The sequence below is a fragment of the Rhyacophila brunnea genome, unplaced genomic scaffold, assembly GCF_057557595.1.
Source record: "Rhyacophila brunnea isolate RB1 unplaced genomic scaffold, BYU_Rbru_1.0 scaffold_6, whole genome shotgun sequence".
In the NCBI taxonomy this organism is placed as follows: Eukaryota; Metazoa; Arthropoda; class Insecta; order Trichoptera; family Rhyacophilidae; genus Rhyacophila; species Rhyacophila brunnea.
Window position 1 is genome coordinate 29,413,177 of NW_028233276.1, and position 24,479 is coordinate 29,437,655.

General features: G+C 31.0%; 3 protein-coding genes across 4 annotated transcripts in view; 2 read left to right on the plus strand and 1 right to left on the minus strand.

Annotated features, from left to right (window-relative positions):
• The window catches only part of Jupiter (microtubule-associated protein Jupiter), a 285,307-nt gene extending 279,875 nt beyond the window's left edge, over nucleotides 1-5,432 (plus strand). The window contains exon 3 of one of the 2 annotated variants that reach the window (XM_085956316.1): nucleotides 3,702-5,432. In XM_085956316.1, the coding sequence (XP_085812442.1) occupies nucleotides 3,702-3,838 (137 nt within the window). In that variant the 3' untranslated portion in view covers nucleotides 3,839-5,432. The remainder of the gene's footprint in view (nucleotides 1-3,701) is intronic. The other variant, XM_085956315.1, reaches the window with a different exon arrangement.
• Nucleotides 2,606-23,717, minus strand: Dtd (D-aminoacyl-tRNA deacylase). The gene is made up of 5 exons (XM_085956317.1): nucleotides 23,524-23,717; nucleotides 21,393-21,483; nucleotides 18,036-18,271; nucleotides 14,203-14,362; nucleotides 2,606-4,009 (listed from the first exon to the last, which is right to left on the minus strand). Exons 1-4 carry the CDS (start codon nucleotides 23,564-23,566, stop codon nucleotides 14,244-14,246), a joined length of 489 nt encoding a protein of 162 aa, XP_085812443.1. The 5' UTR covers nucleotides 23,567-23,717; the 3' UTR covers nucleotides 2,606-4,009; nucleotides 14,203-14,243.
• The window catches only part of LOC147065505 (trehalose transporter 1-like protein), a 40,363-nt gene continuing 32,835 nt past the window's right edge, over nucleotides 16,952-24,479 (plus strand). The window contains exon 1 of the mRNA XM_085956313.1: nucleotides 16,952-17,223. Coding sequence (XP_085812439.1) covers nucleotides 17,083-17,223 — 141 coding nt within the window. The 5' untranslated portion in view covers nucleotides 16,952-17,082. The remainder of the gene's footprint in view (nucleotides 17,224-24,479) is intronic.

Here is a 24,479-nt window from a genome sequence, read left to right on the forward strand (position 1 = left end):
GTATTAGGTATTATGAAATTATATTTTGAAGTGTCAACAGATTATTTTTTTTACAAAGATCAGTTTTTGGCCATTTGCTCAAGCACTATTTATCTGGGTAGGAGGAGGTAAGGGTATGGTGCCTGGACACAAGTACATTTACATTTTGACAAAAAAAATAACATTTTTGACGTGATTACTATTGTCCCAGCTCTTATTTGTACCCGAGGCCTTACTTGCCCTTTTTGCCATTCTGCCAACTAGTCTCCGCAATCAACCATTTTTTTTAACATTGAATAACATGCTGCTTTACTAATACACCTCATCTATACAACTTAACATCTTGTACATTCAACGATATTTTATCCTAAAGATAGATGAAAATTTCCAGGTTGTAGGTATACTTAGAATGAATATATTCTAATATGTAACTCTACAAATAATACATACATACATTGTTAGCTTGAACCTTACAATCTATAATGCTCATTATTTTTTGAGTCCTATCATCTAATTCTATTATTGGTCACGGAACCTCAATAATTTTGATCTCATAGTTGGCATCTATACATTTATCTTTTCATATTACTAAGCTTGATTTGTATGGGTGTTGTTTTGTCTTAATAAAATGTAGGAGTTCTGTAAGAATGGATGTTGGGTAACGCTGCTTTAATTGCAACATAGATTTTCATAATGTCAATATTCAAAGATTTAATAATAATCCATACTTATATTATAATTATTAATGCTTTATATTATTTTATTCTATCAATAGTTTGATTTAATCAATCGTCATTAACAGGATTAATATAATTACAAAAGAAACTAATCTAAGTATAAAACTTTTCTGATGGAAGAGATATGCGCTTGTCCAATCTACGTGTAAACGTTTCATTGTTTTAAGTCAGAGGTTGCAAAGAAAAATTGGATATGTATGAATGAAATGATGCTAGAAAGTTTTGATTGGCAAATTGCAGTGATCTATGCCATGAGGCGAAACCCCGTCACAGGCGTCGGCATCGGAGAGCCCCCACGCACCTTTTGGAGGCCCCGCTCGCGCAGAGGTGCCCTCTTTTACACCAAGAAACCCCCCCACCCCCCAATTCACCGTCTCATCGTTATTTATTGTAGACTCTGATTCCATTACTTGGTAGAAAATATAAGCCAATTTTTTTTTTTCGTAATTCTTTTATTGATTTAATTTTTTAAACCAATTTTAAACTAGCTATTACGTTACTATTATAAAGCAAATGGATGAACACTTTTATTTGACTGGTCTCATAACAATTTATTAATTTGATTATAAACCTTAGTTTGCCTTTATTATTGTGACTGCTTACATGCCGTGGATTGGTTTATCATTCTCTTTTGAAACCGCCCTTATAATATCCGAGATCATTTCATCAATAACTAACGAGGTGAGTTGACCTTTTCTTATTGGCCCGGAGATTTCAAAAATAAAATTGGGTAAACTGAGAAGGTGGTTGATTGCTTCTTACTAACAAGGTGAAGAAAGAAATCTCTACAATTCATACTAATTTCATAACATTTCACTAACCGGCCAGGATAGAGGACTTAACTATAATTTTAATAATTTTCGTGGATGTGTCATAATATGTTTTGTGGGCGTCTATCCGTTTGTTTACTTTCTTGTAAAGGTTCAGTAAAATACTTTTAGTTTTCCCAAAACCGGTAACTTTCTGCCAAGTGGACTCGGAATCTATAATACATACTTACTGATGTCTATATCAATCATTCTCATCAAAATTTATGATCTTAGTTATCAATCATTATGATAAGTAGTTCATTCGTGACTTTAACCAAATATATACGTATGTATATTTGTGAATTTACATTGGAAATGGCAACCTTTTCAGAAAACTTGGATGTTTTAGGATATTGTATCTCCAGTAAGATGGCAAAATACAATATGTCCGATTTTCTAAATTGTTCAGGAGAGCAATAATTTTAAACTTGGAAAGATATTCAAACAATGAACATATCACATATTGATACAGCTTATTTCTCCCAACCTATAAGACCTAGACATACCATATTTTGATATCTTGTAGATCTCACTGAGACGAGTCTAAGGTATAACCCAATTTGCCTTAAAACGGACATATCATGTTTTGCCATCTTACTACAGGTATTATTATGAAACATGCATTAAACGAGACTGTGATGAATGAATTACTTATCATAATAATATTATTTATTGATAGATTTTTCATTTTATAGCTCCCAACTTGGTGCCCTGAAGTTTATACCTGTAATGTTGCTTGAATAAATTATTATGTTTACAGCTTTAGCAGTATATTCTTTCTCTTACAAAATTTCTTCATTAATCAATGAAATTTATTATATTTTCTTACTTTGAAATGAATTGTCTATAAATTATTGCTGTTTTGTTTTTCTTTATCAAGAATGTTTTATAAGATTTGTTTTTTAGAGAAAAAAATATTTTAATTTGCATTTCTGCGGAGTTTTTATTTTTCAAAAATATGCTTTACGCATTGGTTATGTAACTACCCTACATAATTTGTAATTTTACCATGACACTGCGCTGTCATGGTAATGTAATATTGTAATATTTTAATTTTTAGTTTATTAAAAGATTTTTTTTTGTAAAAACTAGTTTTTATTAGATAACATGACACACAAAATATTTTATTAATCTCACGTAATTAAAAATATACAGCAAAGTTTTCAGAATTTGTAATTATTTGATAAATTAATGTAATTCTAGTAGGTATAAAAATATTATGAAAATAGTTCAACATGACATAATTGTTTTTTTTTACTTTGAAATGACACATTTTTATTTATGTTTTTAGGATGGTATGTATCTAAACTAGCGATTAGGACTATTATTAGCAACCACACAATTAATAAATACCTAGTTCATTCTTATATTTAGTACGTATCATTAAAATACTTCTTGCACTGATGATAAATTTCTGAAAACAGTATGATCCAATGTACAAATAAATTAGTTAAAAATAAACAAGCCAGTGAACTTGTAAGTAGTATGAAAAGAAAACGTTTTTGTATTAAAAATAGACATGGATTTATAAGAACAATCTCATACAAAAATTCAACATTTACTATGGATATTGAATGTATAAGTAGATTTTAATTGTATTATTGACTGCATGATCAGACTCAATAATAAAACCAATATTTTTGGAGCATGGGAAACCTAATGTATTTCTTTCATCATATTTTCTTCTATATATGTGAGCTTCTTCTCTGTTGTCTGTCGATTGTCAATGATAAATGTTTTTGTATCATAATTCTTTAGTTAGCTCAAAAACTGTCTTTTTTAATATAGTTTTGTATCTATGTTAGCTACTTAACGAAGTTTCACAATGTCAAATGTACTTATTAACAGTGAATTTATCTAATATTAATATAAATCTAAATATCAGTTAATGGAGTCAATTGTATATTCTAGTTTTTGCTTGTATATTGAAAAAAGTGTCCTGTACAAAGCCGGTAATTTCTGGACTCTTATGTCAAATTTAATAACCGTTACATTCTGCTGTTTGTTATTTTTAACTTTCAATAATGAGTATAGCACATAAAGATAATGTAAATCTTTTAGTATTCTCGATTTTTAGATGTTGTACTTCTATAATAGCTATTCAATTTATTAATTCTTTTTCTTCTCACTTTTATTTATTACATTGTTATTAATTTGGATTGCGTGTGTTTTCCAGATGGCAACCCGATCACTGGCGACGGTTACAAGTCTATGAACGGCGAGATCAACACGGTGATATCTCTCAACGGCAACGCCAACCCCATCAACCACAATCGCGTTCCACCAGGCGGATACTCTTCAGGCCTCTGGTAGAAGTTTCACCCGGATAACTTCGACTGCTCACCAACGTTTCTCCATCACCACCGACCGCAGAACAACATCCCTCAACTGACTGATAAGCAATATTCACACTCATTCTGCAAAACACTCGCAGATGTCATTCATTTCATTTATGTCGTCATCCATCGCGTGTGAATATTCTTCCTGTAAAAAACAAAATTCATCCTTTAAAGGTGAACTAAAATTAATGTGCTCGAAATAAAACAAGATCGTCAGTGCGGTACATAACACTAAATTATTAAAAACCTACTAACATACATACATATTATTATCATTTTATTTGATTCATTTTCAAAAATTTTCCTTTCGTCATTAATGCGAAATTTTCAATCACCGTATGATCGATTGCTCGTTTAAGTTGCTATGCTATCTATTAGTGAGTTATCCTAATAACTATCGTGATATCATTTGGATGTGTCTTGACAAATAAAACTAGTGCATTCTCACTAAATTAACGTACAAATGAATGTTTTGTATATTTTATTGCGTTCCTATTCCTGAAATAGGTATTACGTTTCGATTGATATAGAAAACCAGTATGTATTACAATAATTGTGTATACGAACGAGCAATAATATCATGCAAACTCTTTTGATACTCGACGGTGCACCGTGGCACCCATTTTTTTTTCGTCCAATCGTAGATTTTAGTATTTAGCAATTAGTTTTTGAATGCTAACATATTTTTCCTACATTGTTTAGCGATACTAATCACTTAATATATAAAATTTACTATTTCATAACTATATTCAACTTCATTTAATCCTTGCGTATGTTATGCGTATATTATGTGTTTATAAAATGGTATATATATAATTTTATATTGTCTTTATATTTATAGCGAACGATTTAAATGCTGCTCTGAGAATAAAAACAACTTTTATTACAAATGCAAGCAAAAAAGATATATGAACAAAAAGGTTTGGAGTCATTTGCGAAAATGATTTATAAGCAAATAACGGTCCAGTTACATTGGTGCTAGTTGGGCCAAAATCAGAGTATATTTCGGTCAATGATTAATAATGGTTTAGACGAGGAATTCTCAGAGGTGATGCATCGTGGATCAAAGATTATTAATACTGATTCAGCATTGTCCCAAATTGTTAGAATAGTGCCTTTGTAGCAATTGAAATGAAGAGAGAATATAGACATGTTACACCGATAGTATACAAAGATTACGTTTCATTTAATTGTCTCTTCTATAGAAATATCTCTTATCATTTCGGGTGTAAAAGAAAATGTTTTTATACTTTTTTATACTTGCCTTGCGTGTTTTTTTTGTTTCAAGATAGTGCTGTAAAAACCAGCATTATCATGGTTTAAATTATATTATGGTTATTAATAAATTATCTCCCATGTGTTTTTCACCCCATTTTTTTCAAAATGTACTGTATTATTTATAAAAATTAGCCTATTTTATTTTGATGCAATTAAATTCATTTATAAATGATTTTTTGTTTGGTTTGAATAAATTGTATCATTACTTACACTCATAAGGTTATTACTTATGTATATTCATGTAAGAATTTATAAAGATATTCAATAAATTAGAATAAAAGATTTTTCGTATATCAGTCTTTACATTTCATCACATCCCTACCTCATGAGAAAATTATTTTATACACTTCCTATGAAATTTAAAAAAATATCAATTGTTTCATGTAAATTTAATTATCCTACTTAATTAACCTACAGTGTTAAATTCCAAAGTCTCAATCATGAGTTACACCTTATGATGCAGTGGCTGGCTTTCAATAATTTTTGTTTCGTGACACCGTTACGAATATAAAAATTCTTTTACGGTGCATTAAATAATATATTTTGAGCAGAAATGTATTCTTAAAAGGATTAGTAGTCAAACCAATTATTGTTAATAAAATTAACTCAGTAAGCCATGTGCCAAGTTTACGAATAAGGTGAGTTAGGGTAAGTGCGTCTACGGGGTAAGAGCGTCTATAGTCAATAACTTTTTAGTGTTTTAAATATAAGTTGTGACATCTGTGGGTATCTATTACACATGTAAATACACACACACCATCCAAAGATGGCAGTATAATAGCATTGTTTAAGGTCAGTATGACATTTCAAATATTGTCAGTTATTTGAAGTCAACGGCCGAGATCGACATGTTTTTTTAATCGATCTGTATCTCGACAATCTTTCGTCCTAAACAAGTGATTTTTGGTAAGTACCTTTACCTTAAATGGTATTTTGTTGTCTAAATTTAATATTTGCAATTATTGCCAATGATTATGTTTTAGTAGACTAGACACACTTCCCCCACCAAAAAATATCATTGGGGTAAGAGCGTCCGACGCTCTTCCCCCATGCACTGTTATATTTTTGTATGGGTAAGTTTTAGCTAGTGATGTGCCAAGCAATCATAAAATATTAATTTTTGTAACTAATGTGTAGCATTTTTTCACAACTTCTAATTTGAGGCGTAGACCCGCTCCAGAGACTTTTTTGAGTTTTAAGTAAATCACGAAAAACTGTTTTGGGGATATTATGATAATTTAAGTGTAATTTTAGATGTTATATTTCTTCCGTTACATACGGTATAAGTATAATAAAATGTCAAATCCAATGTATAAGCCGTATTTATTTAAATAAATGCATTTTAATTATTCCAAGAGCGGTCTTTGTCAGTCGCTACCTGACAGAGCGGCGTTCGACGCGGAATTTTTAAAAAAGAGCCCTGTTTGGTGCACAGTGGTACATTGTCGACAGGAAATGATAGTTCAGTAGAGGTCCGTATTTATTTTAATTACGTATGTAATATATTTTAGAATTTACTTTATCTAGAAAATATTTTGTAGCCATCCTTACCTACTGGCAGCTGTATAATTTTCGCATTGCACCTACATATTTGGCTGCTGTATTGGTACGTAATATTTTTTTTAAATAGTAGTAGGTATGTACTTGTCTTGGAAATAAAATGCTTTGTGTTGATATAAAGCATTATTATTTATTTAGAATAACAATAACACATTTAATAATATCAATAGCATAAATGAAAAAACCCAGCGGAATTAAGTACCTGCCTTTAAATAATTAATCACCCCATTACATGTCACTCAAATTCCATGAATGTGGGAAACCTACCTTACCTACCAACCTATTTATTAAATGTAAAAATAAAAAGATAATATTTTTAAGCAATATTATTTATAATCTACTTAGGTATATTAGTTATTTTATAGTATTAAATTCATAAAACCAAATCCGACAAATAAAGTCTACTTTTTATATACAAATAGGTAATAGTGGGATTTTTTAAATTTATTGTTAAAACGTATTATAAATGTAACGGAATTTCTACAAGATAGCACAGCATTGTTAACTATGTATCATTATTACAGCTAAGCTAATCTACAAGTACGATATATTAATAAACATAGGTAATTGAATTAAAATTTATTGTCATTCATATTGTCATTCATATAGAATGATATAATTTCAAAACTATTTTTTTAAATGGCCCAGAGCGGGTTTTGTAACTCTACGCCTCATTTTATTTAGTACTTATTATTTATTTCAAATTATAGCCTATACCTACGTACAATACTATAAGTAATAATGTACATAACCGATTTCAGTGGGTATATACAATTTTTTTTATTTTGTGGGGCCGAGATATTTTTTATCACATTGATTTCCTCGACATGTAATAAATGAATTTAATTTCGCATATAGTCACTATATTTTATATTGACAAATTCACTTTTATCAATATTTTAGTTAAATTGGAGAATAATTTGTTTCAGATTCCAAATTCCCAGGAAATTATGTTCGGAAGACAAAAGGGGGTGCTTCTTATACAAAGAACGAACTCTTTGAAGCAGTTAAAGAAGTAAAAAGTGGTCGTCTAAATGGTTACCAAGCTTCCAAACAATATAAAATACCGAGGATGACCATTATGTCTCACATAATTGGGAGGCGAGGTGCAAAGTCAAAAACTATGGGACGAACATCAGCTCTATCACATGAAATTGAAGGAAAAATTGCAGAGAATTTACACGTTATGGAGAAATATGGATTTGCTTTAACGAAAAAAGAAGTGATTGAACTAGTTTCGCAATATGTTGTAAAAAAATAATTTGAAAACACCATTCAAAAATGGAATTCCCGAAAAAAACCTCAAGCCGTCGAATATGCAAGGAAGAAAATTTGTGATCCCTTTATTATCAACGAATACTATGATCTACTTGAAGGTATACTTACAAACCTGTGCCTTCAAAATAGACCAGAAAATATATATAATATTGATGAAACTAGTTTTTCAAAAGACCCAAGTAGAACCAAAGTTCTGGGTGAAATTGGATTTCCTTCCACAAGGACGATCAGTTCTGCAGGAAAAGAGAATACGACAGTATTATTAGGATGCAATGCGAAAGGGGATAAAATTTCACCCCTGATCGTATTTAAGGGGAAGTATGTATGGGATGAATGGACTGATAAAACCTAAACCCAAGATTTTTCAAAACTATTTTTATCGATTATGGTAAATTTTATATGTGTTCCAATTACAATTAATGAATAAGTAATTGTAAACGATTTTACGTTGTATGTAACTTATTCAAATCTTTGACATGTGATTTTTCAAAACTATTTTTATCGATTTTGGTAAATTTTATACGAAGTGTTTTCGTATTACAATTAAATAATAATCAACTTATAAGGATTTTATGTTGTACCTACACATACAACTTTCCGGCAAATAAAATATCAAAAAAATATTTGTTCTTTTTATTTTACCACAGTCACATCCCTAGTACTAAGTATGCCGCACTTACCCAACTTTTTTGATTTCATTAAATATATTCTATTTCTTAATGAAATTTACATGCATGAACTATCAAAATATTGTACTTCAAACATTCGATAATACTTATGTTTTCATATTTCGTTTATTGACAATATTTTGAGAGATAATGTAACTAGACGCTCTTACCCCAACTGGGGGGGTAAGAGCGTCTATTCGCCTTGTTACATTAAAACGTTTGAATTATGATTAACCATTAAATATTTTAATGTAATGGTTACAGTGATTGAAAAAGGGATAAATTGTTTAGAAGTCAACAAAAATTTCAAAGAGATATTACAATCCGTTAAGAATCACCATCCACTTAAAGTTCATCTAATCGATTTTTATGCCGCACTTACCCTAACTCACCTTATATTAAATTCAATAAACGAGACTACCTATGTCTTATTTTGTTAAACTAAATATTCAGGAACCTATCTAATATTATTATGAAATTTAAGAAGCAAATGCTTTATTTTACCAAAGTTTTTAAAAGTACAGTATAATTGTATATTAAATAGGAGAAATATCTATAGTTAAGGGGCCGCTGAAAGGCTCGACATTCAAATATAATTTAGTATGAAAATGACCTCGGCGTCGTAAGTACGTTAATTTAAATCTACCTTTTCGCAAAAATCACTAATCATCGGAGATTTTATTTCAAGAAACATTATTATTTTTGATATTGTCTGCCGCTGAACATTATTATTATTTTACCTGCAAGATATACGCCGATCAGAAAACAGAGCTGTCAAAATAATATTATGAATTAATAATTTTAAAATGTTAATTTCATCATAGTTTTTAATCAAACCTGTGCAAGTACGTACTGATAACTTGGGTGGATTTTGTAGCAAACATACTATTGATATATATACGGGTATATTATTATTATAACCCAATTCAAATTGAACATAGGTTGATACTCAAATACTATTATAGTATGTTTATGATTTCAAGAATAATTAATTAATCCATATCAATTATTTGAAAACATTACATTCGCACTTTGCAAGATAACATCGAAATGTGTACATACTTATCTAAATGACGAATGACATTCATGAGTGAGCATGCTGAAAGCTTGGAAATGTGTTTTTTTCTATTTCAAAATCTTTTAATTGTGTATTATTTTATTACAGATTCAAGGCCAACTTCATATAAATAATAAAAAATACTGTTTGTTTCTATGAATAAAAAAAGACAGGAAGGAAGATGTGTACAAATCACGGCAATCGGAAAGGCCGGCAAATATGGCCGACAATGCGTGATACACAAACATAAAATACATAAAATACACAAAATTACAAACACATTCGAAGTTTGCCGCACACGTACAGACCACGTGATATTTGTTTACGCAAAATCGTCACTTTTCAAAATGGCGAATTTGATTGCCAGATTTTACTGCGATGAATCAGTATGTTCCTTCTTGTCTTTTTTTATTCGTAGGTTTGTTTACTATGTACACCGAGAAATTTCCATTTATAAAATCGGAAACGATTTTTACACAAGAGTTTTGGAATAGAATGCAACCAAAACTGGAAAAAATTCTATCATGTGTGTTGACTTCCTGAATTAGTTAACCCCCGGTCCATGCCACTACGTGAACCACAGTGGACATTAAGCCATTTCCACACTGGCAACCTCATTAAATTTTACGATACTTACCATAATTGTTTAAGAAATTTTACGATAATTATCATAATTATCGTAAAATCTAACGAGGTTGCCAGCAACATGTTGCCAGTGTGGACCCGGCATTAGATGCACAAAAATTAAATAATGTATAATATAAATAAAAATTTAAAATTATGACAGACAGCCCTGATGAAATTAATATGAAATATGAGTCGATCGAGTCGTCGAGCAAGTTTGATGACACAAACAACTTGGACGCGACCTTTTTTATATTAACTAGTGGACCAGATATTATGGACCACACGTTAAAAAATCATATTTTCAATTCTCAAGGCCAATTCTGTAGAATATCCCCTTAAGTAAAGAGGGTAAGAAGAACTATTTATGTTAATTTTGAATAAATTTTCTGATACTAAAGATTTCTATTTATCAAATACATTGCTGTGCAATCGCAAATTATTTATTTACTTTTAGAGAGTAAGAAGCATTATATTTTGTACCTACTGCAATAATGGTCAATACATATTTGGAACATATACATTCAATCAGATATATGATTTTACCATTTTTTACCGTTTGTAAAGTCTAACAAGAAATCCCTTACGCTAAACTGGCTAAACAGTATCACACACAGAGGAAAAAAATCAACAAATGTTGCTGCTGTTTTCAAGTTACGATGTAAATCAAACTCAATGTTGGTAGTGGAAGTGGAGGTTCACTCTCAAACAGTAGAGAGAGCTTCGTCAGAATTACCCGCTTGAATGCCTCATCCTATGTCCTGCTTAATAAAGAGAGATTGGGCAATAGGTCTTGCCATCCACAGTAGGTTTATGCGGCGTATATAATATCTTTGTTCTTTTCCGTACTTTTCACAGAATCTCAGTTTCTAAAATATTAGTAGGTATTTAATAATTTTGTCACTAACACAAATTATTTTGACAGCCATATGCAGGGCAGGTATGATGTTCAATTTTTTTTTCAAAAATTCCATTAAGACCAGCAGCTTTTGTTTTTTTAGCACTTTAACAATTTCGTCTTCCCTAACTGGGTAACATGAAACGTTTACAGGTCATTTATAGCGCTCTCTTTTCATCAATTTTTACGTTTGTTGTTGAATTTTCCACAATTTGGAAAACTAATCTCATAACTCATAACCGGTGGAGACATAGGTTGATTGAACCATTTCTAGCAAGCAGCCTGTTCCACGCTTTGTGGCCTTAATGTTGGAAATTTATTGGCTATTGGGAGCTACAACATACGGCCGTAACCATAAATTGACAAATTAAAATTGAAGTAGGGAGTAAGATCATGTTAATGCGCGTGTTTGAAGATGTACCTAACAGAAAAAAAAATCTTTTTTTTAAACGGTACATGTTCAAACACGCGCGCGTTAACATCATTTTACTCCCTACTTCAATTATAGTTTGTCAATTTATGGCTACGACCATATGTTGTAGCTTAACCACTGGGGAATGCCAAAAGAAACGGCGTATTTCAAAAAAACAGTACCTTATTCTTAGGTCAATAATTATTATAAAGCAATCATTATTCGTAGGATGTTTATCACACTTGAATGGTCAAAGACATAGCTTATAATGAGTATCTTTAGAATTATCTTCAAACGTGTTAATCTTGCCCATTTTTTGAATAATAAAATGCCTAATTCTTGTCAAATTTGGGATCACAGAGATTATCAATATAATTTTTTATCGTAAATATTTTACAAAAATAATCTCGTCATAAATTATACTAATGGTTTTATAAATGCGTTTAAAAATTAATAAATGTAAAAAATCTTAACACCACTGCACAGTTATGTACTGAAATATGACTATATTCTAAAACATTAGAGCGAGAGGTTTAAAAGAATACTATTTTATGTAATAAAAATACTTTATGCAGTCATCAAATGTTTAAAATAAATATAAAGGATAATAAGGCTTCAAAATTATATAAATAGATTATCTACAACGTTTAAGGGGGAGAGGCACACTAGCAGAGAACCTAGCGGAAAACTACGAAGCTTGCAATTTGAGATTTTTTTTGTTAATTTACAATTTCAACTGTACTAATTAATAAATATGTATCTGAAAACATTAAAAAGATTTTTTATTTATTTTTAAATTTAAAGATAAACTGGCAATTGTAAAAAAATGTAATAAAATGTGAATTCGTTGCAGGGTCAAATCTTATTATTACATTATATTTTATGGCCATATTTATTATCAAAATTTAGTTTATTAAGTGTTAGATTTTTTGTCGTTTAGATTTTTGACTAATTCATCGTTTTAATATTTTTTTATATTTATTTAAAAAAACATTGATTTTTATAAAAATATAAATGTGTATAACTTGAAATCCTTATTATTTATATCAAATCGAGCTTCAATATTGGGACCATGCCTAAAATAAAATTTGATATAAATAAAAAGTATTTCAAGTTATACACATTTATATTTTTATAAAAATCGATGTTTTTTAAAATATATATAAAAAATATTAAAACGATGAATTAGTCAAAAATCTAAGCGACAAAAAATCTAAAGCTTAATAAACTAAATTTTAATAATAAATATGGCCATAAAATATAATGTAATAATAAGATTTGACCATGCAACGAATTCACATTTTTTTACAATTGTCAGTTTATTTTTAAATTTAAAAAAAAATAAAAAATCTTTTTAGTGTTTTCAGATACACATTTATTAATTACTACAGTTGAAATTGTAAATTATCAAAAAAAAATCTCAAATTTCAAGCTTCGTATTTTTCCGTTAGGTGCCTCTTTTCGCCTCTGATACCCCTTAAGGTATGTCCACTGCACAGTTATGTACTGAAATATGACTATATTCTAAAACATTAGAGCGAGAGGTTTAAAAGAATACTATTTTATATAATAAAAATACTTTATGCAGTCATCAAATGTTTAAAATAAATATCTACAACGTTTAAGGTATGTCCAGGATCATGCTTTGAAAATAGAAAAAAAGCTCCATTTTGACCCACGCTGAGCACGTCCGCCCTTAAGGGTTGTGTTTCAAAGAACACGCAAAAAAATGTCATGAAATATAAATATTTATAATCGGCTAATTATTGCGCAACTTACATTTAAATAATTACTTCCTTGTTAGGTACGTATTTTTTTCGCAGCATAATAATTTGACAAGTTCATTAAGGTGACACATCAGTGAAACGGCAAATAATTTTCAACTGTAGGCGCGACGAAATTTTGGACTCGCTCGCATTCAGTGAGAGAACGTCGAGCTGGAAACACGTCACTTTGCTTCGTGATGGCGACGGGCCAATTAATTCTTAAATCGTGTAAAGATGACTAAAAACGTTACCCATTTACTTTAAAAAGAAAACATGTCAATGAATATATTATTATTGTTACCAATAGAACAATAAACAGAACATAAAATGGACGTATGTTGGATTTATATGAAAAATTATATTTCGTTTGACAGGCGTCATTTGCACCCGCGCATCGCCCAGCCACGATCTTTTTAGACCGTGCCTCAACTGATGTACGGCCTTAACCTACACAAAAAAATGGTGCATAATTTTGTATAAGATTTATTACTGGAATTACTGGAATACACAATAGACGCGTTAAAAGGAAACTTTGGTACTGATCTGTAGGTCAAAATGTATAATATTTTTTCAGTCAATAAGTGAGGTCGGAATGTGTAAATCTTGGGATAGTTATTTGATGGGGTATAAATTAAATGGTTAACATAATATTGTTAGAAAAATCTTTTTAGATAGATACTTTTGCATTCCATATGTTCAATTATGAGTTGGAAATAGTGATTTCCCTAAATATAAATGTATTGAATATTTTATAAAATAGAATAATAAATTAAGACACATGATAATAAAAAGCTAACCAGTCAGTTTACTGGCATGGATGGCTGGTAATTGTCCTGCCCTACTGATCGCTGCATTGTACCGATGGGACTGGAGCAACCTTAGTAGGAGATTCTAATTCTATTGTAACTGGACCATCGTTCTGTATACAGACTTGCATGTATGCACCAAATACCCCATCTGAAAGTAAAGTGGACGAATTATAGTGGGCAATATTCATTTAGACGAGTAGGTACGGCGGAAGAGATCATAGATTATTCACTTTTTATTCAATTAGATGTCTTTGTGTTCAGTTGTCCCATATTAAAAAGAGTTGTGAATGCAAATTATTGATTGCAATATTGTGTTTTTAATTTAACGCATTAACACAAGAATTGTCGTGTTTGAAATTCGATTATATTCCTTATACAAACATGTAAAATTCTCATAGTAGATGAAGTATCTGGCAAAGATGTTGAATGTTCTTCCAGATGGAGCATTCACCGTGTCACTTAAAAATAGAAATAATTAATACTGTCTATCTTTTTAGAGTTTGCATGAAAATTAGTGGTTATTTTTTGCCTTCACTTTCATACGTTTACGCTCCATATTTTATACAAGGTTTTTTTCAACATCTTTGGTTTGTACTTGTTTACAATTTTTTAGTGTTGTTCCAGGTAATCTGTCAAAAAAGTTTTGAATTACATTTGAAGGGTAGCGTTGTGTTACTATGGAAATCTACGTACACGACAGCACACAAATTTTACTTAAGGTTGTTGTAATAAATTGGTCAATACATAATTTATATTGTATCTCAATATATTAGAAAGAAAAATATTTAATTTCTTTTGGTTTCAAAATTTATAATTTAAAAAAACCTCATTAACGCTTTCGCTGCTGAAGAGATAATGAGATTTTAATTGCCCCCTTTAAAATGCACGTTAATTACATCGATCGGCCGCCTGGTCATTACGCACCGTGTGCGTCTTCCGCGTCCAAAGTATTAAGTATATTTTATTTTTTATGATTATTTTTATCACTGAAAAATAGATTGATAAGTTCTCTAGAAAGTGTAAAGGTCTAATTCGAGGGCTTAGTGTCAAACAACACTATCTACAAAAGTGCAACTTTACAGGAGAGCCAAAAATCGTTATTTTAGATTCTTGTAACTCAACAAGGGAAATGTTTATTTAAAACCTAATGTTAATATTTTATAATTTATTGTGTATTGTACATTTATCTTGCTTATGATGATGTTAAAATTTATAGGGATAGTTTTAAAAAAATATGAAAACAAGGGTAACTTATGTAATTAGCGTTAAACTTTACTGACAATTTAATAAGAAATTAGAAAAGATTCACATAACGTTGTTTGACTATCATGTAGCCGTAAATGTTAAATAATGTTATCTCAAAAAAAAAAAAAAACACTTTTTTGTAGATAACGTTGTCTGACTTTAAGCACTCGAATTACACTAGCAGACTCGCAGACTGATCCACATTAGAGTGTTAAGAGTGTTAACATTAAAAATAGCAATTGCACCAACCAGGGGCGGCTCTTCCTTTGGGTGTACCTAGGGGACAGACCCCGGTCCCCTCATCATTCTATAGTCAATATTCAATTGAATATTCATGTTATACGTTCCTACCATAATACATTGATTTTGTATAAAATTAATTAAGTATATATTTTATTTGTACTGTTTGCCCATCCTTGATTCTTGTTTCTTGGCCCATCCCTAATGCTCTATGTGAGTTTTGGCTCTACCTACATAGTACAATACAACAATACTTCTGGGGTCGAAATTTGGTGGCCCCTGTTATTCTCAATATTCATTCATAAGGAAGCTGAACAATGCGTACGTCTGTAGGTGTGTAGGTCTGTGTTCTGCACGTGCTATGCACATTTTACCTGCATGTACCGATGCTGGACCGGGGACACTGTAGTAAATACCTGGTCTTGCATAAGTGTGAGTTTATAATATATTATGAAGTTATTTTGTCGGTCGGGTGTAAATTCATATCCCATGACCCACCGGTTTAGTTTATTAGTTAGTCGCCAGTGAGTGATCAAATATGTCATATTATATCTCCTTAAGTTTTAAAATATATTTGTTAATACATACTATAATAATTTATAATATTATCTTGAATGATAATGACAAAGAGTAGGTATGTGCTATTACAGTTAATTAAATCAATATTAATTTGTATTACCTACCTACCTAAATATTAATTATTGTAATATACTAGTTGTGGATAGCTGAATTTCACATTAGTAAAATAATTTTGATAAATAATATTAGGTATTATGATGAATGAGGTGGTTCATGTATTGAAATATAAGTTCAGTACATTGACATTTGAAGACAAACTAAAAGTGAAACGATTAGGACCTCACCAACCAGTCACCAACAGATTTAGTTATTGTGTATGAACTAATCAAAACAAAAAAAGCATTAACCTCCGAACAGTTTACCAAAAAACATGGTTGACGGCGAGTGTATCCTTGAAAAGACTATTTTTTTTCTTGTAGCAATAAGGTTCTTTCGAACGCAGGAGGCATATGACGATGAAGTATTAGCTAAAAAAGATATGTTTTTTACGCTTTGATTAATATTGATTAGGTAGGTACTTATTAGATATTTCACGCCATCTGACCCCACTTATTAAAAGATGCTAGAGCCGCCACTGGCACCAACGATTCAGCTACCAACCCAAACATGTTGATGTTTGATTTAATCGGTTCATAATAACGATCTGTTGCTAGTATTAATAATTATTATTATAAGTAAATCAAAAAATATCTATAGTTCAGCAACACTAATCAGTCTTCCCTCATATATTGTTACTAATTACCAGTGATAATTATTAGAGATTACATTTACGCAAGTAACAAGTTGCTGATTGTATTTAGTAGGATGTTATTTTTATTTTGTACTATTATGTCGATTAACATAATCAATAAAGTGAAGCAACATTCATTATATAAATGTCAAATATGCGTTATGTCAAAATCAAGACAGGACATGCCACGTGCGGCTCTTATTGGAAGCTCATGGGTAAGTCAGATATTTTTGTACGTGCTCAATAATCTTCGACCCAACTGTCATCAATTGGCGAGTAAATCGGGCACTAAAAATATGCATTATTCTATTTTGACCATGACTCCAGAGAAGGATCCAAAGCAGTGTTGCCAACCGTACTATAATTAGGTATAGTATTTGTGCTATAATTTTGGTCCGCGTACTATATACGATTATTATAAAGGTATAGTACGCCCAAAATACTATAATTTTGAATATCGGAAAAAATATGCAAAAAGTACTAAAATTTCGATTTTTCTGTCATATAAATTGGTGCAAAGTACTGTAATTTTGCGGTAGACGAAAATTTGGAGAACTATGAAAAAAATTGGTAAAAAAAAAAGCCTTTAACTTCGGTTTAAAATGAAAGTTATTGAATTGGCCGGAAAGCATTTTTGGTTAGAAGAGGTACCTAAATAAAAAAAGCCTCACGAGTTTCACGAATTCTGTTATTTTTTTTGGTACTTATATATTTTATTTATACTGAAAATAGTTTTGTGTAAATTTTCAGTGAATTGTAATAATTTGAATGTTTTGTAATTTTGTTCTTTACTAGGTCCATAATATGAAAAATAAATTGCTTTCCGTGGAACAACAAAATAAAAGTGGTAGATATATCAATAGCAGTGGCGAAGGGTGGAGGTAGGTAGACTGTTAATATTTGATATAAATAGTGCACACTAAACTTTATCAGTTATATTATGTATTTGTTTTCATTCTAAAAAAAACAAATGTGTAAATCTGAAAAAATGCAAGACTTTGAAAATTAAAAAAAAAATTGAATCTACCTTTTATTTTGTCACTGCTGTATAATTTTCCCAATTCCCCAAGAAATTCATTATACAGTTCTTGGGATTTGCTACCTTCCATCGCATTATGGAAATCGGGTTTTCTTCCTTTGAGCGTGCTGTACAATGTGAACTGACTTACACACAATATTTCGAATTTTTTATCCATTATACCGTGAGACCATCTTTTTCCGGTTTCATCATCAAACAGCCTCAGATTGACTATCTTTTTAGCTCTGAAACAGATAAATCGATCGGTGAGTTTTTGTTAAGCAAGTCAGAATAGATAACACAAGAATTTCTTGCATTATTCGCTCAGAATGCCATTCAGTTTTTACAATTGAGGAGCTGAGGAGGTGACCAAGTAGAGTAAAATGGCTTCAAAGGTAAAATGCAATTGTAAATTCCACATGAACATTCTGTAAAAAGAGAATACTATAAAAGAAAATATTGATATTTGTTTATGTTTACTATTTGAAAGAGGACAAGTCAGTTTAAATATTTCAATTACTTAGTTATACAACCAATTTGTAATTTTATAATATTACAACATATTTATCGATGTAATCCATTGTTATTAATAAAATGCTTAATATTCAATATTTAGGGAATACTTAGAAAGACTTTTTCACTGCACACACGTGACCAATTTGACACGATTGTATAGAGAATTTAAAGTATGTTTAAAATCAGTATTTGAATGGCAGCGTCTGATTGGTCGGTTATGAAGAGAAAATTTAGCGACTCGTTATTTTTTCAAAGAATGCGCTTGGCGACTTACTTCAATATTCATTTTGATTTTTTGACGAAATTGGAAGGAATTTGAAACTCTCAACTGGACAACAAGTTGATAGATCTATCAATAGAGCACATATGTACATTGAAAACTAATTTTATCGAAAAAACAGCGCCTCAGTCCATTTAGATAGGTACAAATAAACTTTCCTCATTATTCAAAAAATCACTATATACCTACATTATAAATGCATAACGCAACCAAACTGGGTGAAATAATAATAGAAAGCATCATTATTCTTCCTCTATTTATTTTGACTATCAATACAAATACTTATTTTGGAAATTGATTTGAGTAAAAAATGGACCCCTGTACTTAACATTTTTTACGTGAAAATACTACGAAACTTATGGATAAAACATAATTATTATGACTGTCACAGAAAATATTTTTCTATGTATGTATAAAATATCTAAAATTATGTTTGATTTGAGTAATAAAATAATTTTAGATATTTTATAAATCTATTATAGCTTGGGTTAGGCAGGGTTTAATTGAATTTTAAAAACTAACCATCACCATCTGCAATTTGTATTCTTAGTTCAATGAAAACAAATAACAAAGTGTGCACTACAGGCGGACCTCGACATTCGAACGTTTGACTTTCGCACAATTCGCTATTTCGCACATTTAAAAAAAATCACTTTTTTAAAACGTTGCTCTGTGGGGTAAAGATATCCCCCTCTCGCTCGCTCACAAGCAAGTGCATTTCTTGCATCACTTGCATCCTGCTCACACCCGTCACTTTGCTTGTGAGCTAGCTTGGATAGGTTTAGCGAGTGAGAAATGGAAAAACTGCAGTGTTGATACGAACAAAAATAAATCAAGGACTCATAAACTTCACACGATCGAGACAAAGATAGAAATTATTAGACGTTCTGATAGCGGTGAATCTTTTGCATCAATCAGACGTTCGTATGATACAAACAGTTCTACGATATGTTGTGATAATTGTGGAAATATATCTTTAAAGATTGTTTCCAAAAGACACGGCATAGTTATGGATGGAATGGAAAAATCTTTGTCATCGATGTGGATTGTGGATCGGTGACCAACATCACAAACATGTCCCTCTGAGTATTTCAATTATTCAAGCGAAGGCTCTTAGTTTGCACAGAGATTGCGGTGACCAACATCACAAACATGTCCCTCTGAGTATTTCAATTATTCAAGCGAAGGCTCTTAGTTTGCACAGAGATTGGAAGGCTAGATTAAAAGAAGATTCTAACACGATTTTTCAAGCAAGTAACGGTTGGTTTATATTAAATTCACTGGAGAATAGGCTGATGCGGATGAAGATGCTGCAAATGAATTTATTTCCTTATTATCCAAAATTATTGAAGATGGAGAACATTCCTCTAGCCAAATATTTAATGTAGATGAGACAGGTTTATTTTAGAAAAAATGCCTAGTCGTACATTCTTATCTAAGGAAGAATCAGTTGCCCCTGGGCATAAACCTTCTAAAAATCGATTGACATTGCTTCTTAGTGGAAACTTAGCTGGTGATTTAAAATTGACGCCAATGTTAATTTGTCAACCAGAAAATCCCAAAGCATTGAAAGGGAAAGATAAAGAATTGCTTCCAGTCATTTGGTAATCAAATAAAAAAGCCTGGGTCACCACTGCGTTAATATTTAAAGATTGGTTAACTTGAAAAAAAGAAGAGTGGCAAACAGTTAACTCTTGATAACTTTTTAAGGGAAACACCCGCAAACCTCACTTAAACATGTCTCTTAAACGCCTCTTAGGCATAAAGTCCACCAAAGCGGCGCTCGACGCACTCTCTACGAAGTAGGCCCCCTCCCACCCGCGCATTACCCTTCACCTATGTAATAAGGGGCACAAGAAGCACAAAATAATTATTATTATCAGCGTCTCTCATAACAAAGCAATAAAAATATTATATTATTTCTCGGGGCTTGTAATTAATATGACATCATTCTACCAGCGAAATATCGGACACGCAATAACTAAACAATGAGTTCACTGTTATTAAATAATGCCTTCTCGCCCATCTATCGACGACGCTTCTAGAAGCGTGATTTTGCTTGCCGTGTTTAATGAATGGACTACGTTGTATTTTCGTTAATTCGTGCCGCTGAGAAGCCACACATTGGTGAATCATGGGGCGGGCGGGCACAATGCGTCGTCAAATCCAGTGTGCGCTGGTGTATTTGATTACGTTGTATTTTCGATGATTTACGCGCCACTTGTGAAATTTTGCGCGAGTGCCCCACTCGCTGTGTTATTTGGGTTTTACGCCTTAAACATCCTATATTTACTTGATAAATAAATATTTTAAAATACACACAATTTAAATATTATTTTACTTCCCTCTACTTTCGAACATTTAACATTCGCACACACTTTCAGGAACCAATTATGTGCGAAAGTCGAGGTCCTCCTGTATTTTCGTTGGATCTCCACAGTCTAGTCTACCTCTACCCTTCTCCACTGCTATGCGCTAAGGCTAAGTGATACTTTGACTTTAAAACTGATATGACGAACATTCGCTTGTATTCATGTATTCGCTTGAAATTTTACCATTAAGAGACTAACAAGTATTCAGCGTCAGCTCTTCTGTCATCTCTGCAAATTCCAACTAGGATGCAAAAACCTGCACCAATGCTGCTGATTAGTTCATCGCCAACTGGAAAAAATAAGTTTTTGTATTATCCTAGTTTATTTGAATGAAAATATACATAATATACCTATATAAAATAGATCATTATTTTGTTTGCCCCTTGGAGTTGAAAATTACATATCTTTATCGCCAAACAAGGTTAAAAATTACCTGAAACAATTATCTTCCACAATTACTAACTATAGATCTACCATCGTAAGTCGGCAGCCGGTCGAATTTGAAACTAAAATTGTCTATCGAGGATAAATTTGTCACAAACGCCATTTAATTTTACAACATGTTTCTCGAGTTATGGATTGCGCTTGCGTTTATCTAGCTCTCATGGCGTCAAAATATCAAAAACACATTATGTTTAGTGTTGATAAATAAAATATACCTATTAAAAAAAGAGATCAACATGTAAAAAAAGCTTTTTCCTTTTAAATAAGGAATGTACCTAATACATAATTTTATATATTATTCTATAATCGAACGAGTGTTTGCTGTTAATTTAGGTGCGCTGATTTTCTTGCTCGCAAGATTTTTATTGTTTGTACATATGAAAACATAAAGAGCATTTTAGATTATTAATAAACGAATGTGACCTTTTAATATTTGACATTATTCGATAGCTACTTAGCACCAATTATTTGGTATTTAAAGTAAGCTATATTTTAATATAATCAACAACGAATTATGTCTCCACGAAGAAATGAATGAGACGAAACGCAATCCGAAAATAACTCCGCAGTAGTGTTTACTGATTGGGCGTTATGACAAATTTATTCCAGACTGAGTCAAATGTTTACATTGTGAAACGTCAGCGTGCAGAATTCGGTATTATTGAAAATACATAAGAAATAAGTATAGTGCATAATGGCAAGTAGCTCTAAAACAGTTTGTGGGAATGCCAGAGACATCATTCTAAAACTATGGCAATTCTGCGATGACGAAAAAGGACAAAAATAATTGATTATTTCTATCGATAATGGAATACAACGGCCAGCCGCCATGACATGTGTTCAGTGTTACCAAGTTGCTTTTATATTACAACACAAGTAATTTCTTGTTTTTTTTATGATATAAAAAAAATATTAATGTTGGATAGCAATATAAATTAATACTTACTTATTATTTGTGTAAGTAAACGGATTTATAAAGAAATTTAGTATATTAATTAAACTGACATTTACAAGTTTGAATTCCATAATATGACCTCGACTGGTTTTATTTTTACCGTAAATGGTCCTGAGAGTGACACAGAATCGGATGATAGTCTATCTGGAATTGAACCATTATAGTAGTTATATAATTTCTACATTGTTCGTGTAATTTATAGTTATCGTGTTTTATTTAAAATTCCATTGATGTTGATACTATTTTACTGTCTTTAGAGTTAATTTAATTTATTTTCACTTTTTTTATTATATTTTTTTCCATGACTAAAATATACACAATACTTACTACTTTATATTTTCCAATTTCTGATTTTTCCAACTATGCATTTCTTTCTCGTGGTTATAAAAAAAGTAACGCGTTTTTATTTTGATTGTGTTAATTTTTTATATTAATAATATTTGTACATAAATCTACTACCAATAAAAATTTATAAATAACCATTTTTTTGTTAGTTATGGCAACATTCTCAATATCATACTAGCGCCCTCGCTTAAATGCCAATTTATGATGGTAGATCTATTATAACATACTTATTTTTGGGTTACAGTAAGTTATGTTAGGTTTTGGTTTGGTTATTAGTCTCAAAAAACCTCAATCACAAAAGCGATACGCAGTACTGTATCTTTACCTTATTATAGTAGAAGGGTTTATAAGGATTATAAGGTACTGATTTCTAATCCGGGGGTTACGGATTCTATCCGGTGACGTCGCAATATATTTGTGATTTTCTCAAAGCCTGGGTCTTTATTTTGCGGGGATGGCCGCTGTGTATGGTGGACATTATTATATGACTGGATTCAAATATGCCGTAATAATTAATTAAAATAGTAAACAGGATTAAAATTCCTTCCCTCACCTAAAAGTAAAATACACAATATAAATACCAACCTAGAACACTTGCCTTCGTAACTCGTTGGATGATGGCCTTCATTTTGTAAAGATTAAATAAATTATTTAGAAGATGGACTATATGTTTAATGTTGTGTTATGTATAATGTTGAGATCGGCAACTTATTCGTAATCACTTCTAACCTAAAAACACTCGTATTTCGACAGACGTCAAAGTGACATGAACGAACAGTGTTGCTTACATTCAAAATCCTTCATTCGAAAAATCAATTTGACGCACTGCATAAAATACGTTTCAAGTCCAATCTCTTTGTACGTGGTTCATTGTATCGTCAAAACTCAAAAAAGTTCTTATGAGAATAACAAAATGATTATCGCCTATTTTAATGAAATTTGAGGCTATGCAGTCTGATTGCATTTAATGTCGAAGTATGCCCAATCAACATAAATTAATAACAATATTGTGATGCCTCCAAAAATACAAAAATTGTGAGTGTAAATTAATAATAGTAGGTACAGACCTACAAACTTATCTAAAGAATGGATGGGGGAGCCACTGTCGAAAACTACCAAATCAAGACTCACAATTGGACAGAATCTGACATTTGAATAACGTTTTCAAAATGGCGTCCATATGGTAGTTTTATAGTTCCATTTTTGGCCATTCTACAGATAAGTTTGTAGGGCTGCACTTAACTTTTTGTACAATTAAGTACACAATACTTACACATTATTGTCATTGATTTATTACAAGGGTAACTTTAATTTTATCCACGCATTGGGATAACATCATGCGGATGAAAATAATTAGGTTTACTAATACTGGTAATACTGTTTTGAGAGGTTTTTAGGGACATAGCAAGTTGTATTAATACTTACTGATAAAGTTAATACTTAATCCGTAGGTATTAAAATTAAATTTGAGCATTACCTACAGAGAGTGATAGTATCCCTTTTGCTCCCTTTCACAATGGCCCAAGCAACGCTGACGCTCT

Bases quoted from the DNA above. Each gene is read 5' to 3' on its own strand.
- Dtd (XM_085956317.1), bottom strand. From the start codon at position 23,566: ATGAAGGCCATCATCCAACGAGTTACGAAGGCAAGTGTTCTAG. The intron at 21,484-23,523 runs GTTGGTATTTAT...TATTTTTTCCAG, and splicing joins TACGAAGGCAAGTGTTCTAG to TTGGCGATGAACTAATCAGC. The intron at 18,272-21,392 runs GTTAGTCTCTTA...TATCTGTTTCAG, and splicing joins AGAGCTGACGCTGAATACTT to AGCTAAAAAGATAGTCAATC.